General features: G+C 43.7%; 1 protein-coding gene across 1 annotated transcript; it reads right to left on the reverse strand.

Moving 5' to 3' along the window:
- Positions 1-8,785: 8,785 nt before the first annotated feature.
- On the reverse strand, positions 8,786-10,671 carry LOC127292745 (uncharacterized). The gene is made up of 2 exons (XM_051322199.1): positions 10,515-10,671; positions 8,786-10,425 (listed from the first exon to the last, which is right to left on the reverse strand). Exon 2 carries the CDS (start codon positions 10,378-10,380, stop codon positions 9,163-9,165), a length of 1,218 nt encoding a protein of 405 aa, XP_051178159.1. The 5' UTR covers positions 10,381-10,425; positions 10,515-10,671; the 3' UTR covers positions 8,786-9,162.
- Positions 10,672-16,261: the final 5,590 nt, after the last annotated feature.

A 16,261-nucleotide genomic window follows, 5' to 3' on the forward strand; every position in this document is an offset into this window, starting at 1 on the left:
AGAAGCATGTTGCGGACGCAGAAGAAGGATGACATAGGCTCCGTCATGGAGATGATGGAGGCGTACCGCCGGCTGAGACTGCAGAGGGAGTTGAGGACAAGGGCACGGTCCGAGATAGGCGAGTCGTTATAGGCGAGGCCATCAGAGATCCTCTTCTAGCGATGATAGTACTCGATGATGGACAACTCACCCTGGACGAGCTGCAGAAGTCATTGTCCAGGTAGATGGCTATGTTGGCCCTGTTGGCGAAGAAGAGCTCGAGGGCAACGAGCCATAGTTGACGTAAAGTTTATCCCTAGCGAGGACCATGTCAGCAACGTCCTCATCGATGGAGGAGTGGAGGAGGTTCAACACGGTGTAGTCGTCGGCAGACCATGTAGCGTCGATGGGTGTGGTGGCGATCGTGTCGTCGACATTCCCGAGTAGGCCAACACGGCCAAGGGAGGCACACATGTAGGTCGTCATCTTGGTGTAGTTCTCGGATTGGAATGAGAGGACCACGAGGGCAACATGGCGAGGGGCTCTGCCAAGAGGAACAGCGTCGGCTGATGTAGACACAAGGGCGTCGGTGGTGGCGTTGAGGAAGCCTTGGGTAGTGGCTATTACTAGCAGTGGAAGGGGTGTAGATTAGATCGGTGTAGGGTTTTTAGGCAGATACCATGTAGAAACATGAGAGAAAGTGTTGGGACTTGGGAGAAGCCTCCCACGTGTAGTGACATGGGGTTCCAGGGTTTATATTAGGCTCAAGACTGATGTCTACGCCCCCTCCTTTTCCTGTAGACAGTGTTGGGCCTCCAAGAGCAGAGGTTTGTAGAACAGCAGCAAGTTTCCCTTAAGTGGATCACCCAAGGTTTATCGAACTCAGGGAGGAAGAGGTCAAAGATATCCCTCTCATGCAACCCTGCAACCACAAAGCAAGAAGTCTCTTGTGTCCCCAACACACCTAATAGGTGCACTAGTTCGGCGAAGAGATAGTGAAATACAGGTGGTATGAATAAATAGTAGCAGTAGCAACGGCACCAGAAAAGTGCTTTGCCCAGGACAGTAAACAAGCAGTAGTAACGCAGCAGTAGTAACGCAGTAAAACAGTAAACAAGCAGCGATAGCAGTATTTAGGAACAAGGCCTAGGGGTACTACTTTCACTAGTGGACACTCTCAACATTGATCACATAATAAAACCACTCTACACTCTATTGTTGGATGATGAACACCAATTGCGTAGGGCTACAAGAGCACCTCAATGCCGGAGTTAACAAGCTCCACAATATTCGATATTCATGTTTAAATAACCTTAGAGTGCATGATAGATCAACACAACTATACCAAGTACTAACATAGCATGCACACTGTCACCTTCATACTATGAGAGGAGGAATAGATCACATTAATACCATCATAGTAATAGTTAACTTCATAATCTACAAGAGATCATAATCATAAACTACGCCAAGTCTACATGATGCACACACTGTCACCATTACACCGTGCAGGAGGAATAAACTACTTTAATAACACCACTAGAGTAGCACATAGATGAATAGTGATACAAAACATATTGCAATCATAAAGGGATATAAATAAGCACTTCACTATGCCATTCATAACAGTGAATAAGTATTCTGTGAAATATAGCCTAAGAGACCCACACGGTGCACACACTGTCACCTTTACACACGTGGGACAAGGAGTCTCCGGAGATCACATAAGTAAAATTCACTTGACTAGCATAACGACATCTAGATAGGCGAAGAGGCAGAGTCGGAGGGCGGCGGCTCTGGAAGGTTTCTCGTACCGTGGCTTTTCCGTATCGAAGTTTTAGGTCAGGGACCTTTAAATAGGCGAAGAGGCAGAGTCGGAGGGGGCCTGGGGCCACCACACCCTAGGGCGGCGCGCCTGGCTTCTTGGCCGCGCCGCCACCATGTGTGGGCCCCCTGTGGGTCCATTCTGGCGACTCTCGGGTGTTCTGGATGCTTCCGGAGATTTTAAGATGATGGGCGTTGATTTCGTCCGATTCCGAGAATATTTCCTTACTAGGATTTCTGAAACCAAAAACAGCAGAAAACAGCAACTGGCCCTTCGGCATCTCGTCAATAGGTTAGTTCCAGAAAATGCATAAATATGACATAAAGTATGCATAAAACATGTAGATATCATCAATAATGTGGTATGGAACATAAGAAATTATCGATACGTCGGAGACGTATCAGCATCCCCAAGCTTAGTTCCCGCTCGTCCCGAGCAGGTAAACGATAACAAAGATAATTTCTGGAGTGACATGCCATCATAACCTTGATCATAATATTGTAAGCATATGTAATGAATGCAGCGATCAAAACAATAGTAATGACATGAGTAAACAACTGAATCATAAAGCAAAGACTTTTCATAAATAGTACTTCAAGACAAGCATCAATAAGTCTTGCATAAGAGTTAACTCATAAAGCAATAATTCAAAGTAAAGGTATTGAAGCAATCACAAAGGAAGATTAAGTTTCAGCGGTTGCTTTCAACTTGTAACATGTATATCTCATGGATAGTTGTCAATGCAAAGTAATATAACAAATGCAATATGCAAGTATGTAAGAATCAATGCACAGTTCACACAAGTGTTTGCTTCTTGAGGTGGAGAGAGATAGGTGAAGTGACTCAACATAAAATTAAAAGAAAGGCCCTTCGCAGAGGGAAGCAGGGATTAAATCATGTGCTAGAGCTTTTCAAGTTTTGAAATCATATAGAGAGCATAAAAGTAAAATTTTGAGAGGTGTTTGTTGTTGTCAACGAATGGTAATGGGTACTCTAACTACCTTATCAACCAGACTTTCAAGAGCGGCTCCCATGAAGGACGTTATCTCTACCAGAAAGGTAGATCATCCCTCTTCTCTTTTGTTTACACATGTATTTTAGTTTCATTATGGGTGACACTCCCCCCAACCTTTGCTTACACAAGCCATGGCTAACCGAATCCTCGGGTGCCTACCATCAATCTCATACCATGGAGGAGTGTCTATTTGCAAAATTAAGTTGCTTGCTGATGAATCAGAGCAAAACATGTGAAGAGAATTATTAATGCAAGTTGTAATTAATTGGGGCTGGGAACCCCATTGCCAGCTCTTTTTGCAAAATTATTGGATAAGCGGATGTGCCACTAGTCCATTATGAAAGTCTGTCAAGAGTAAATGACAAGGTTGAAAGATAAACACCACATACTTCCTCATGAGCTATAAAACATTAACACAAATTGAGAAGCATTTTGAAGGTTTAAAGGTAGCACATGAAGCAATTTACTTGGAATGGCAGGAAATGCCATGTAGTAGGTAGGTATGGTGGACACAAATGGCATAGTGGTTGGCTCAAGGATTTTGGATGCATGAGAAGTATCCCCTCTCGATACAAGGTTTAGGCTAGCAAGGTTATTTGAAACAAACACAAGGATGAACCGGTACAACAAAACTCACATAAAAGACATATTGTAAACATTATAAGACTCTACACCGTCTTCCTTGTTGTTCAAACTCAATACTAGAAATTATCTAGACCTTAGAGAGACCAATTATGCAAACCAAATTTTAGCAAGCTCTATGTATTTCTTCATTAATAGGTGCAAAGTATATGATGCAAGAGCTTAAACATGAGCACAACAATTGCCAAGTATCAAATTATTCAAGACATTCTACCAATTACTACATGTAGCATTTTCCGTTTCCAACCATATAACAATTTAACGAAGCAGTTTCAACCTTCGCCATGAAAATTAAAAGCTAAGAACACATGTGTTCATACGAACCAGCGGAGCGTGTCTCTCTCCCACACAAGCATTTATTCAAACAAAAAAAACAAAAACAAACCGACGCTCCAAGCAAAGTACATAAGATGTGACGGAATAAAAATATAGTTTCAGGGGAGGAACCTGATAATGTTGTCGATGAAGAAGGGGATGCCTTGGGCATCCCCAAGCTTAGACGCTTGAGTCTTCTTGATGTATGCAGGGGTGAACCATCGGGGCATCCCCAAGCTTAGAGCTTTCACTCTCCTTGATCATAGTGTATATCATCCTCCTCTCTTGATCCTTGAAAACTTCCTCCACACCAAACTCAAAACAAACTCATTAGAGGATTAAAGCATAATCAAAATTCACATATTCAGAGGTGACACAATCATTCTTTATACTTCTGGACATTGCACAAAGCTACTGAAAGTCAATGGAACAAAGAAATCCATCTAACATAGCAAAACAGGCAATGCAAAATAAAAGGCAGAATCTGTCAAAACAGAACAGTTCGTAAAGACGAATTTTTAACAGGCACCAGACTTGCTCAGATGAGAAAACTTAAAACTAATGAAAGTTGCGTACATATCTGAGGATCACTCACGTAAATTGGCATAATTTTCTGAGTTACCTACAGAGAATTTTACCCAGATTCGTGACAGCAAAGAAAACTGTTTCTGCGCAGTAATCCAAATCTAGTATCTTACTTCTATTAGAGACTTTACTTGGCACAACAATGCAATAAAACTAAGATAAGAAGAGGTTGATACAGTAGTAAAAAACTTCCAAGACACAAATATAAAACAAAGTACTGTAGCAAAATAACACATGGGTTATCTCCCAAGAAGTTCTTTCTTTATAGCCATTAAGATGAGCTCAGCAGTTTTAATGATGCACTCGCAAAAAATAGTAGTTGAAGCAAAAGAGAGCATCAAGAGGCAAATTCAAAACACATTTAAGTCTAACATGCTTCCTATGCAAAGGAATCTTGTAAATAAACAAGTCCATGAAGAGCAAAGTGACAAGCATAGGAAGATAAAACAAGTGTAGCTTCAAAAATTTCAGCACATAGAGAGGTGTTTTAGTAACATGAAAATTTCTACAACCATATTTTCCTCTCTCATAATAATGTCCAGTAGCATCATGAGCAAATTCAACAATATAACTATCAAATGAAACATTCTTGTCATGAGCTTCATGCATAAAATTATTACTCTCCACATAAGCATAGTCAATTTTATTAGTTGTAGTGGGAGCAAATTCAACAAAGTAGCTATCATTATTATTCTCATCATCAAATATAGGAGGCATATTGTATTCATAATCAAATTTATCCTCCATAACAGGCGGCACCAAGAGACCACTATCATTATAATCATCATAAATAGGAGGCAAAGTATCATCAAAGTAAATTTTCTCCTCAATGCTTGGTGGACTAAAAAGATCATGCTCATCAAAACCAGCTTCCCCAAGCTTAGAATTTTCCATAGCTTTAGCAACAATAGTGTTCAAAGCATTCATATTAATAACATTCCCATTACCATGCATATAAAGTTCCATGGGTTTTTTTAATTCTCTCTTCAAACACATCATGTCCTAATTCAAGATAAAGTTCATAAAGATCTCTCATATTTTTGTTGTTTTCCATTATGCCTTACTAGTGTAAACAAGAAACAAAAAAATGCAATTGCAGGATCTAAAGGAAATAGCTTCGAGCACACACACAATGGCGCCAGAAAAGTACTGTTACCTGGAACCGAAGTATGAGTGCCTTTTACCTTTCCTCCCCGGCAACGGCGCCAGAAAATAGCTTGATGTCTACGCCCCCTCCTTTTCCTGTAGACAGTGTTGGGCCTCCAAGAGCAGAAGTTTGTAGAACAGCAGCAAGTTTCCCTTAAGTGGATCACCCAAGGTTTATCGAACTCAGGGAGGAAGAGGTCAAAGATATCCCTCTCATGCAACCCTGCAACCACAAAGTAAGAAGTCTCTTGTGTCCCCAACACACCTAATAGGTGCACTAGTTCGGCGAAGAGATAGTGAAATACAGGTGGTATGAATAAATAGTAGCAGTAGCAACGGCACCAGAAAAGTGCTTTGCCCAGGACAGTAAACAAGCAGTAGTAACGCAGCAATAGTAACGCAGTAAAACAGTAAACAAGCAGCGATAGCAGTATTTAGGAACAAGGCCTAGGGGTACTACTTTCACTAGTGGACACTCTCAACATTGATCAAATAATAAAACCACTCTACACTCTATTGTTGGATGATGAACACCAATTGCGTAGGGCTACAAGAGCACCTCAATGCCGGAGTTAACAATCTCCACAATATTCGATATTCATGTTTAAATAACCTTAGAGTGCATGATAGATCAACACAACTATACCAAGTACTAACATAGCATGCACACCGTCACCTTCATACTATGAGAGGAGGAATAGATCACATTAATACCATCATAGTAATAGTTAACTTCATAATCTACAAGAGATCATAATCATAAACTACGCCAAGTACTACATGATGCACACACTGTCACCATTACATCATGAAGGAGGAATAGAGTACTTTAATAACATCACTAGAGTAGCACATAGATGAATAGTGATACAAAACATATTGCAATCATAAAGGGATATAAATAAGCACTTCACTATGCCATTCATAACAGTGAATAAGTATTCTGTGAAATATAGCCTAAGAGACCCACACGGTGCACACACTGTCACCTTTACACACGTGGGACAAGGAGTCTCCGGAGATCACATAAGTAAAATTCACTTGACTAGCATAACGACATCTAGATTACAATCATCATCATATGAATCTCAATCATGTAAGGCAGCTCATGAGATTATTGTATTGAAGTACATAGGAGAGAGATGAACCACATAGCTACCAGACAGCCCGAGCCTCGATGGAGAACTACTCCCTCCTCATGGGAGACAAAGCAGCGTTGATGAAGATGGCGGTGGTGTCGATGGAGAAGCCTTCCGGGGCACTTCCCCGTCCCGGCGCGTGCGGAACAGACTCTGTCCCCGGATCTTGGCTTCGCGATGGCGGCGGCTCTGGAAGGTTTCTCGTACCGTGGCTTTTCCGTATCGAAGTTTTAGGTCAGGGACCTTTAAATAGGCGAAGAGGCGGAGTCGGAGGGGGCCTGGGGTCACCACACCCTAGGGCGGCGCGCCTGGCTTCTTGGCCGCGCCGCCACCATGTGTGGGCCCCCTGTGGGTCCACTCTGGCGACTTTCGGGTGTTCTGGATGCTTCCGGAGATTCTAAGATGCTGGGCGTTGATTTCGTCCGATTCCGAGAATATTTCCTTACTAGGATTTCTGAAACCAAAAACAGCAGAAACAAAGAATCGGCCCTTCGGCATCTCGTCAATAGGTTAGTTCCAGAAAATGCATAAATATGACATAAAGTATGCATAAAACATGTAGATATCATCAATAATGTGGTATGGAACATAAGAAATTATCGATACGTCGGAGACGTATCAAAGACCAATTAAGGTTATGTTACAAGGATATCTCAAAATAAAAAATATTATGTTACAAGGAGGTTACAATGCCTAATATATGTGCAATCTACCCTAATATATGTACACGCTAACAGATTTACATTTTTTCGAGTGGAGCAACCCAAGGGATCGAGAGGCAGACACGCTACACCATTCATACAAGAGGCCGAACATCCCTAGTAGGGAGTACTATATGTACGTGACAAGATGCGGTTCAATTTGTCTGTCAAATCAGGTGCAAAAAATGTCCACTATGTACTGTGATCCCATCTTAATCTCTTGTTTCTTGATCGCATAGTTTACTTCACTGGTTTGTTATTGTACTTGCTTTGACAATATGGTACTACGATGAACATGTTCAGAGACGAGAAGAGCTCAACCGTGCATACAAGTTTGAGAGGAGACACCGTATTCAGCAAGCATGCGCTGTATTCAGATTATTTATCTTATAGACATGAACAGACTAAAGCATCAATCCGCGCCACCCAGTCAGAATAACACTGCTCTATTTTTACACCGAGCCTTCGAGCCGGCTTGCGAGCTTTATCGAACAGGCTTCTCGAGCCTCAAGCCTTGATCGGAAGATTTAGGCTTGATTTCTCCAACCTTTAAGCCAAGTCGAGTCTGAACCCCGTCGAGCTCAAGCCAAGCCTTGAGCTTTATATCCACTCCTATGAAACGCTTCCAACACCATGAACATCACTGCCAACACCATGGATGCTGCCTCCCGCATCCTCCTCCACGCCTGGTTCAACTCATCCTCGATGCCGTGGGCAAAATTCCAATCTTCTTTCTCAACCATGGATTTCTTAGGAGGTTGGGAAACTCAAAGAGATGAAGATGACTGGGGAAGGAGATGGATTTTCTACCGAACAGGTGAGGCGCATTAAAGGGCATACTTGGAAATCGTAGCATCGCCAGCGCATGGTTTTACTGCTGTTGTTTGCGAGAAGATGGTGAAGGGTATTTCTGGGATAATAGCGCAAGTACCTAACCTGGCCGAGACCCGTGCCTTAAGCTGTGAGGAAAAACAAAACAAAAAATACGCCCTAAGCAATGAACCCGAGGGAGCATATTCAAAATTAATATGCATAGTGAAATATTGAGATTAAGAGAGCACTAGCAGATTTTGAGAGTTTGTACTAGAGCTAAGCTGTTAAACTGTTCGTGGGAGTCATTTTGTGCAATACATCTACGGTTGCTGTTTGAAACTAGGCTGGGATCTAATGGGCGTGAAACGAATGTTCACAACTAACAACTATAGATATGTTGATTTATCTTTCCAATGTATCAGAAAACAACCCATCACATGACAGTGTCCGAAAAGATGGCACGCATTAAAAGGTATAAAAGGAGTGTAGATTGATGACCTATTGGACTTGAAAACAGACATCTATTTATCAGATCAGCACATCAAAGTTTGACAGGGGTTTGGAGAACTGTCCGTTTCAAAATGGCAAGAAAGAAATTTCAACTGTAACAAATGGGAAAACAAAATGCAGTGCAACATCAGCGCTGGTGATAGTAACATGAGTTTGTACAGAGTTCATATAATAATACATAATATAAGTATTAAGTAAGATTAAATACAGGTACCATGGACCTCTACAAAGTTCATAAGTGATGATGATTCTAATCTGTATCAAGAAATACATGAAGCACCAGGGCAGCATGTACTGCTGCATACTTTATTTGAGAATAATATTCGTCCCAAATTAGTTGACTCAATTTCGTCATAGATATGACAAAGTTAAGTCATACAGAAAGATACTATGCCTTGTTTTACATCCAGAAGATTTGGATATCATCGAAAAGTAATTCTGCATCAGGAAGTAGCTCATAGCACAGAACCCAGCAGCATATCATGGCTTGCTTTATATCCAGAAAGCTTGGATGCAACCAAAGAGCTGTTCCACGTCAGGAGGCAGCTCGTAGCATCGAACCCGGCGGCGCTTGGCAGTACTCAGTTCCCTGTCCATGTCATACTTGAGAGTGAATGTTGTTAAACGGAGCATATGGCGACGAGGTAGGTCCTCATCCTTAACTTCAACCTGGTAAGGGTCATCCTCATCGTCATTATCCATGCCATTTTGATCTATAACAGAGAAGCACTGCAGCAGGCAGTACTTGCTTCTACCTCCCATGTAGACGAGGGCAGCACAATGGTGTTGCTCGGCTGGATCCTCACAGAAAATCTTGTCCTTGCCAAGCATCAACCTTGGCGTTAAGTCGCCGCTGGAATCATCATCACTGGACTCCCCATCATCAGAATCCATGGGTTGGACCTTACAGCCAGTGTCAGGGGCAGGGATGGACACCACGTTAAAATCAGGGATGGCCACAGCGTCAATGGTCACCACATTAGAGGAGCAGAGGTAGCCTAGGTGTTCCTTGGCCTCAGGGAACCCAACCCAGGCATCAAGCGCAGGGTCAAAATGCACGTGGCCTTTGAACGGCAGTGCCCAATTGCTATGTTGCTTCCAAACGCCATTGACAGTATCTAGGGTGAAAGTAGAGGGGGAGCCTCCACTCAGGGTGCTCACAAAGAGTGTGTGCCCATCAGGATGCTCGGCATGGCAGGTGACGTCAAGGTGCTTGAAGGGAGCCTTCGGCAGCTCCTGCCATGACCATTGACAGCTTATGTTTTCTGGTGGGGGAGAATCAAGAAGCTGGGTAGATCCAAAGTCCAAGGAGACGAGACTGCAGCCGACAGGCATGTAGAGTGGACTACAGGGGCGCATCTGGGGCCGGGGACCAAGACTAAGAGTCCGCGAGAGGACATCAAAGGCTGGGGCAGCGCGCCTAGGCGAACCGATCCCCGTTGCTAGGATCTTGGTGCCAATGGCGGTGAAGAACTCGCCACTGAAAGAATCATGAAAGCGGATGAGAACACGTGGCAGGGGCAACTCCCTGGCATAGATCGTTCCATCCTTATGGTGTATGGCGTCGTCGTCTGAATCATAGTCCGACGACAGGTCTACCTTTCGGATGGAGTATCCGTCCCCGTCATTCATGACGAAGTAAAGGTGCGGGCGCTTGCGCTTGGCCTTCCGGCTGCAAACGCCCAGCTCTTCGTAGTGGTGCTTTGACATCGCTCCTTATGCTTACTGTTCTCTCTTCTAATGCAAAGCTTCCGCCTGCAATTCGAATCAGATCTAATTTAAAATCAATGATACAGGCATCACCTAAATAGGAATCAGAATCAGGGCAAAAACCATGTACGCACCTCCAGTCAGAATTCGTAGATCAACGAAGAACGAACATCAATTAATTTAGGGTTACAGGCGCCGGCGGCGGGTTGGTAAGGGGTGGTGGAGAGAGAAGAGGCTGCGCCGTTGAGAAAGAGGGGAGGATGGAGGTCAACCAAGGGATACGAGTTATTATATAGAATAGAACGAACACGGGGAACCCTAGAAAGGTCGTGGGCTCTAATGGGCTACTTTTTCGTGAAGCCTACAGCTTAAGAAAAGGGGCTAAAACAGAACGTGGGCCAACGTGACAACCGGCTGAGGCCCTTCCGTTTCTTCAGGTGCCACGTCAGGATGTTCGTTTATAAATGATTTTGTATATAGTAAAAAAAAGTTTTTCTAAATAAAAAATCCATACTTACGGGCACGTGCAATGATGGAGAAGTCACCTATTCTCTTATCCTTCATATCATTTAGCGAAAGCAATAGATACAAGTAATACAATTTATTATTGAAAGTACATCTAGCCACTTACGTGTGGCTTTGTCAAGATCATGAGTTGTATTTAATGATTAAATTTTGACACTAAGATCATTGAATTGCAAAGATGAATATAGTCAAGAAAAAGAAAATGAAAATAACTACGAATCACAAATATGAAGTTCGGTAAAGTTGGAATCATTGAAGCATGCCATAACCTCGAGCAACTATGATCTAGCTCCGATGGGCGCCTTGATTAGAGACATAAAATACCACCTTCTAGTGAGTTTTATTGAAGCTAGTGTGGTGTATGCACCCGGTACTTGTAATAAGCCAGCTCATGAGCTCGTGGCGTTGGGTGTAGGGCTTAGCTAATTGAGATCGTACTCTGTGGACAACTACCTATCCTACTATCCTATATAACTAAGAAGTTCATCCCCACTAACATATTTCTCTTAACTGTTGAAATATTGGGCCCACTTTTAGTGGCCCAAATTAGATTTCAGTTTTTCCTATAAATCTCAAAGCCCACATAGTGGCAGCCTTGTGAGTTTGAGCCCAAGTTGGTGGCAGCTCACTAGGGAGTGGCAAGAGGTGGGAAGTTTAGTCCCACATGGAAAGTTGGGAGGAAGTTAGACCACCTTATAAGGTGGGTTGTTCCACCACTAGTAAGTGAGTGAGAATAGGAGTGCTACACGCGCGCTCCTCCTCCTCCTCGCTCGCTCGTCTCGACTCGACTCGACTCGACTCGCGCTCGTGGTGAGTGGATTGAGCCTCGACTCGACACGTCACGACGCGCGCCGCGCTCGTGGTGAGTGGATTGAGCCTCGAGCCGAGACTTCCCTTACTTTTTGCAGCTCAGGAAAACGAACAGAGTCCTAGACGGACGCGTCGCAGTTAGTCGGTTCGGGTCGCTCCCGGATCGTGGGCTATCTGTAACCGACTCGAAACGTTCGTGCGACGTGGGCGTGGCCCACGTTGCCTAGGGTTTCCCGAGCCTATATAATCTCCTGCCCGGCTACCGCAGAAACACATCCAATACACGAGTTAGGGTTTCCACCTCTCTCTCGCTTGCGCCGCCATCGTAGCCTACTCCATCCCGCGAGCCGACGTGCATCGGCGAACGGGAGAGCAGTCTCCGGAACCGCTCGTCCTTGCGATCTGTACGGGAGAGGGCGAATTAGGTTTTTGGGAAGCACTCGCGCGATCGCTCAACCTCTTCATCACGGGTCGCCTTCCGTCCAAGTCGGGCGGTGCGCCTACCGTCGTCTTCAACGCCATCTACTTCGACCCGTCGTCCACGTCGTCAACAACGTTGTCATCAACAACGTTCTTTGCCGCGACATCATCTCGCCGCACCTCCACCGCCACCGCCACCCGATCGGTACGTGCGACATATCTCGATCTGTTTAGCGATGGATGTTGTACTGTTTGCTATGCTACTGTTCATGTTGATCACTACATCTAGTATGTTCGAGTTTCACATGTTAGTAGTTACTGTCATCATGCTTAATATTCTGGAATTAATCATGGAAATTGTGCCTAATTATCCAACAATCCAAAAACCTAATTGTAGGCAATTTCCTGAGTTAACAATGGCTGGTTTTTCCGATGCACTGAGGCCGGATAAGTTTACCGGTGTGCACTTTAAGAGGTGGCAGTATAAGGCCATGCTCTCGCTTACTCATCACGAAAGTGTTCGGTTACCGATGGTTTACTGAAGGAACTATATCTGACCAAGATCAGAACAAGTTCAAGGAAAACAATACTCTCTTCGTCGGATGCGTTCTGAGTATTCTTGCTGATCGACTGTGTGATGTGTACATGCACATAACAGACGGTAAAGAGCTCTGGGAGGCACTGAATGCTAAGTTCGGTGCAACCGATGCAAAAGATGAACCGTATATCATGGAGAACTTCCATGACATCGGGATGGTTAACAACCGTTACGTAGTCGAACAAGCTCATGAGATACGGTGCATTGCGAAAGAGCTTGAACTCCTTAAGTGTGCCTTACCTCGACAAGTTTGGGGCTGGATGCATCATCGCTAAGTTGCCCCCTTCATGGAGGCACTTTGCCACACCTCTCAAACACAAGAGACAGGAGATATCGGTTGAAAATGCGATAGCATCTCTTGATGTTGAGGAGAAAGCTCGGGCTAAGGATAATGCGAGAAAGGAGAGGGTCAGTCTAGCGCCAACATGGTGCGAAGAAACCCTACGGCAAGAACAAAGGGAATAACAAGCCCTCCTTCAATAAGCCTATGAAGACTACAACCTTCAAGAAGAAGAAGATGATAAACAAAGCAGATCCGAGCCGCTTTACATGTGGAGAGACCGGCCACTTTTCTAAGGACTGTCCAGAGAGGGCAGACCGCAAGAAAAGGCGAGGCAAGTCAACACGGTGTTGCTAGCAATGCTGATGGGTACGGTAATCTCTTTACTGTTCTTTCGGTATTTCAATCTCCATGTTGGTGGATTGATACAGGTGCTAATGTTCATGTGTGTGCTGACATATCAATGTTCACTTCTTACCAGGTCGCCCGGGATTCTTCCGTCTTGATAGGGAATGGGTCACATGCTTCTGTTCGTGGTGTTGGCACGGTAGATCTGAAGTTCACTTCGGGGAAGATCGTGCGGTGAGGAACGTGCGACATGTCCCTACTATGAACAAGAATCTCGTTAGCGGCTCCCTTCTATGCAGAGATGGGTTTAAGGTTGTTTTAGAGTCGAATAAAGTAGTTGTTTCCAAGTTTGGACAATTTATTGGTAAAGGCTATGAGTGCGGAGGCTTGTTCCACTTTTCTCTTTCTGATTTCAGTAATAAGTCTGTGAACCATATATGTGGCAATGTTAGTGATGATACCAGTGTTTGGCATTCTCGTTTATGTCACATTAATTTTGGTTTAATGTCTCGGCTATCCAGTTTAAGTTTAATTCCGAATTTCACCATTGCCAAAGGTTCTAAGTGCCATAGTTGTGTGCAATCAAAGCAACCTCGGAAGCCTCACAAGGCGGCCGAGGAGAGAAACCTGGCACCTCTAGAACTCATACATTCTGATCTATGCGAGATGAATGGTGTGTTGACAAAAGGTGGAAAGAGATATTTCATGACATTGATTGATGATGCGACTAGATTTTGCTATGTTTATTTGTTGCGAACTAAAGATGAAGTTTTATACTACTTTAAAATTTATAAGGCTGAAGTTGAAAATCAACTAGAGAGAAAGATCAAGCGTCTTAGGTCGGATCGTGGTGGCGAATATTTTCCTAAAATCTTTGATGAGTTCTGTGAGGAACATGGCATTATTCATGAGAGGACGCCTCCCTATTCACCCCAATCAAACGGGGTTGCCGAGAGGAAAAACCGCACGCTGACTGACTTGATGAATTCCATGTTAGCCACTGCTGGTTTATCAAAGGCATGGTGGGGGGAGGCTTTGTTGACTTCATGTCATGTCCTGAATAGAGTTCCTAACAAGAATAAAGATAAAACCCCTTACGAGGAGTGGGCTGGGAGAAAACCATCACTTTCGTATTTGCGCACATGGGGATGTTTGGCGAAAGTCAATATTCCAATTACTAAGAAGCGCAAACTTGGACCAAAGACAGTGGATTGTATCTTTCTAGGTTATGCTCCTCGGAGTGTAGGATATAGATTTTTAGTAGTTCAATCCGAGGTGCCTGATATGCATGTTGATACTATTATGGAATCTCGTGATGCAACATTTTTTGAGAATATGTTTCCTATGAAAGATATGCATAGCATTGCTAGAATTTCTTCTGAGATAATTCCTGAGTCCAGTACATCTAATGAGTATTTTGAACAATCACATGAGAATGTTACTGAGAAGGATGACAATGAAGCTCCTAAACGGAGCAAGAGACGAAGGATTGAAAAATCCTTTGGTGATGATTTCATTGTGTACCTTGTGGATGATACTCCCACGTCCATTGCAGAGGCATATGCATCTCCAGATGCAGATGACTGGAAAGAAGCTGTCCATAACGAGATGGACTCGATCCTTTCTAATGGAACTTGGGAGCTATCAGAACGACCCCATGGATGCAAGCCTGTGGGATGCAAATGGGTGTTCAAGAAGAAGCTAAGACCTGATGGTACTATTGAAAAGTACAAGGCGCGGCTTGTAGCGAAAGGCTACACAGAGAGAAGGCGAAGATTACTTCGACACCTATTCACCTGTCGCTAGACTTACCACCATTCGAGTACTACTATCCATGGCTGCCTCCTATGGTCTTATCGTTCATCAAATGGACGTAAAGACAGCTTTCCTTAATGGAGAGTTGGAAGAGGAAATCTATATGGATCCGCTTTGATGGGTTTGTAGTAAAAGGTGAAGAAAGAAAGGTGTGCAAGTTGTTGAAATCCTTATATGGCCCGAAACAAGCACCTAAGCAATGGCATGAGAAGTTTGATAGAACTTTAACTTCAGAGGCTTTGTTGTCAATGAGGTGACAAGTGTGTTTACTATCGCTATGGTGGGGGCGAAGGTGTTATACTATGTTTGTATGTGGATGATATTCGATCTTTGGTACAAACATGAGAGTAATACACGAGGTCAAGTCTTTCTTGTCAAAGAGTTTTGATATGAAAGATCCGGGAGAAGGCGATGTGATTACGAATATCAAGCTGATTAAGAACGAGAGTGGGATTACTCTAACACAATCCCATTATGTTGAGAAGATCTTGAGCCGGTTCGGCTATATTGATAGCAAGCCTTCTTCAACACCTTATGATCCCAGTGTGACACTACGCAAGAACCGGAGGATTGCCATAGATCAATTGAGATATTCTCAGATCGTTGGCTCACTCATGTACTTAGCGAGCGCGACTAGACCCGACATCTCTTTTGCTGTTAGCAAGTTGAGTAGGTTCATGTCAAAGCGCGGTACTGATCATTGGCATGCAATTGATAGGCTCATGCGCTACCTATGTGGTACAATGAGTTATGGGATTCACTATTCGGGGCACCCAGTGCTTGAAGGATATAGTGATTCGAATTGGATCTCAGATGTAGCTGATCTGTATGCCACAAGTGGGTATGTATTTACCTTTGGAGGTGGTGCAGTGTCATGGAGATCTTGTAAGCAAACCATATTGACGAGGTCAACTATGGAAGCAGAACTTACTGCTTTAGACACAACCACTGTTGAATCAGAATGGTTGCGTGAGCTCTTGATGGACTTGCCTGTGGTTGAAAAACCTGTTCCGGCAATCCTTTTGAATTGTGACAATCAAACTGTAATTGTCAAAGTGAACAATTCTAAGGATAACGCGAAGTCA

This window comes from Lolium perenne, chromosome 4, assembly GCF_019359855.2.
Source record: "Lolium perenne isolate Kyuss_39 chromosome 4, Kyuss_2.0, whole genome shotgun sequence".
Taxonomy (NCBI): domain Eukaryota; kingdom Viridiplantae; phylum Streptophyta; class Magnoliopsida; order Poales; family Poaceae; genus Lolium; species Lolium perenne.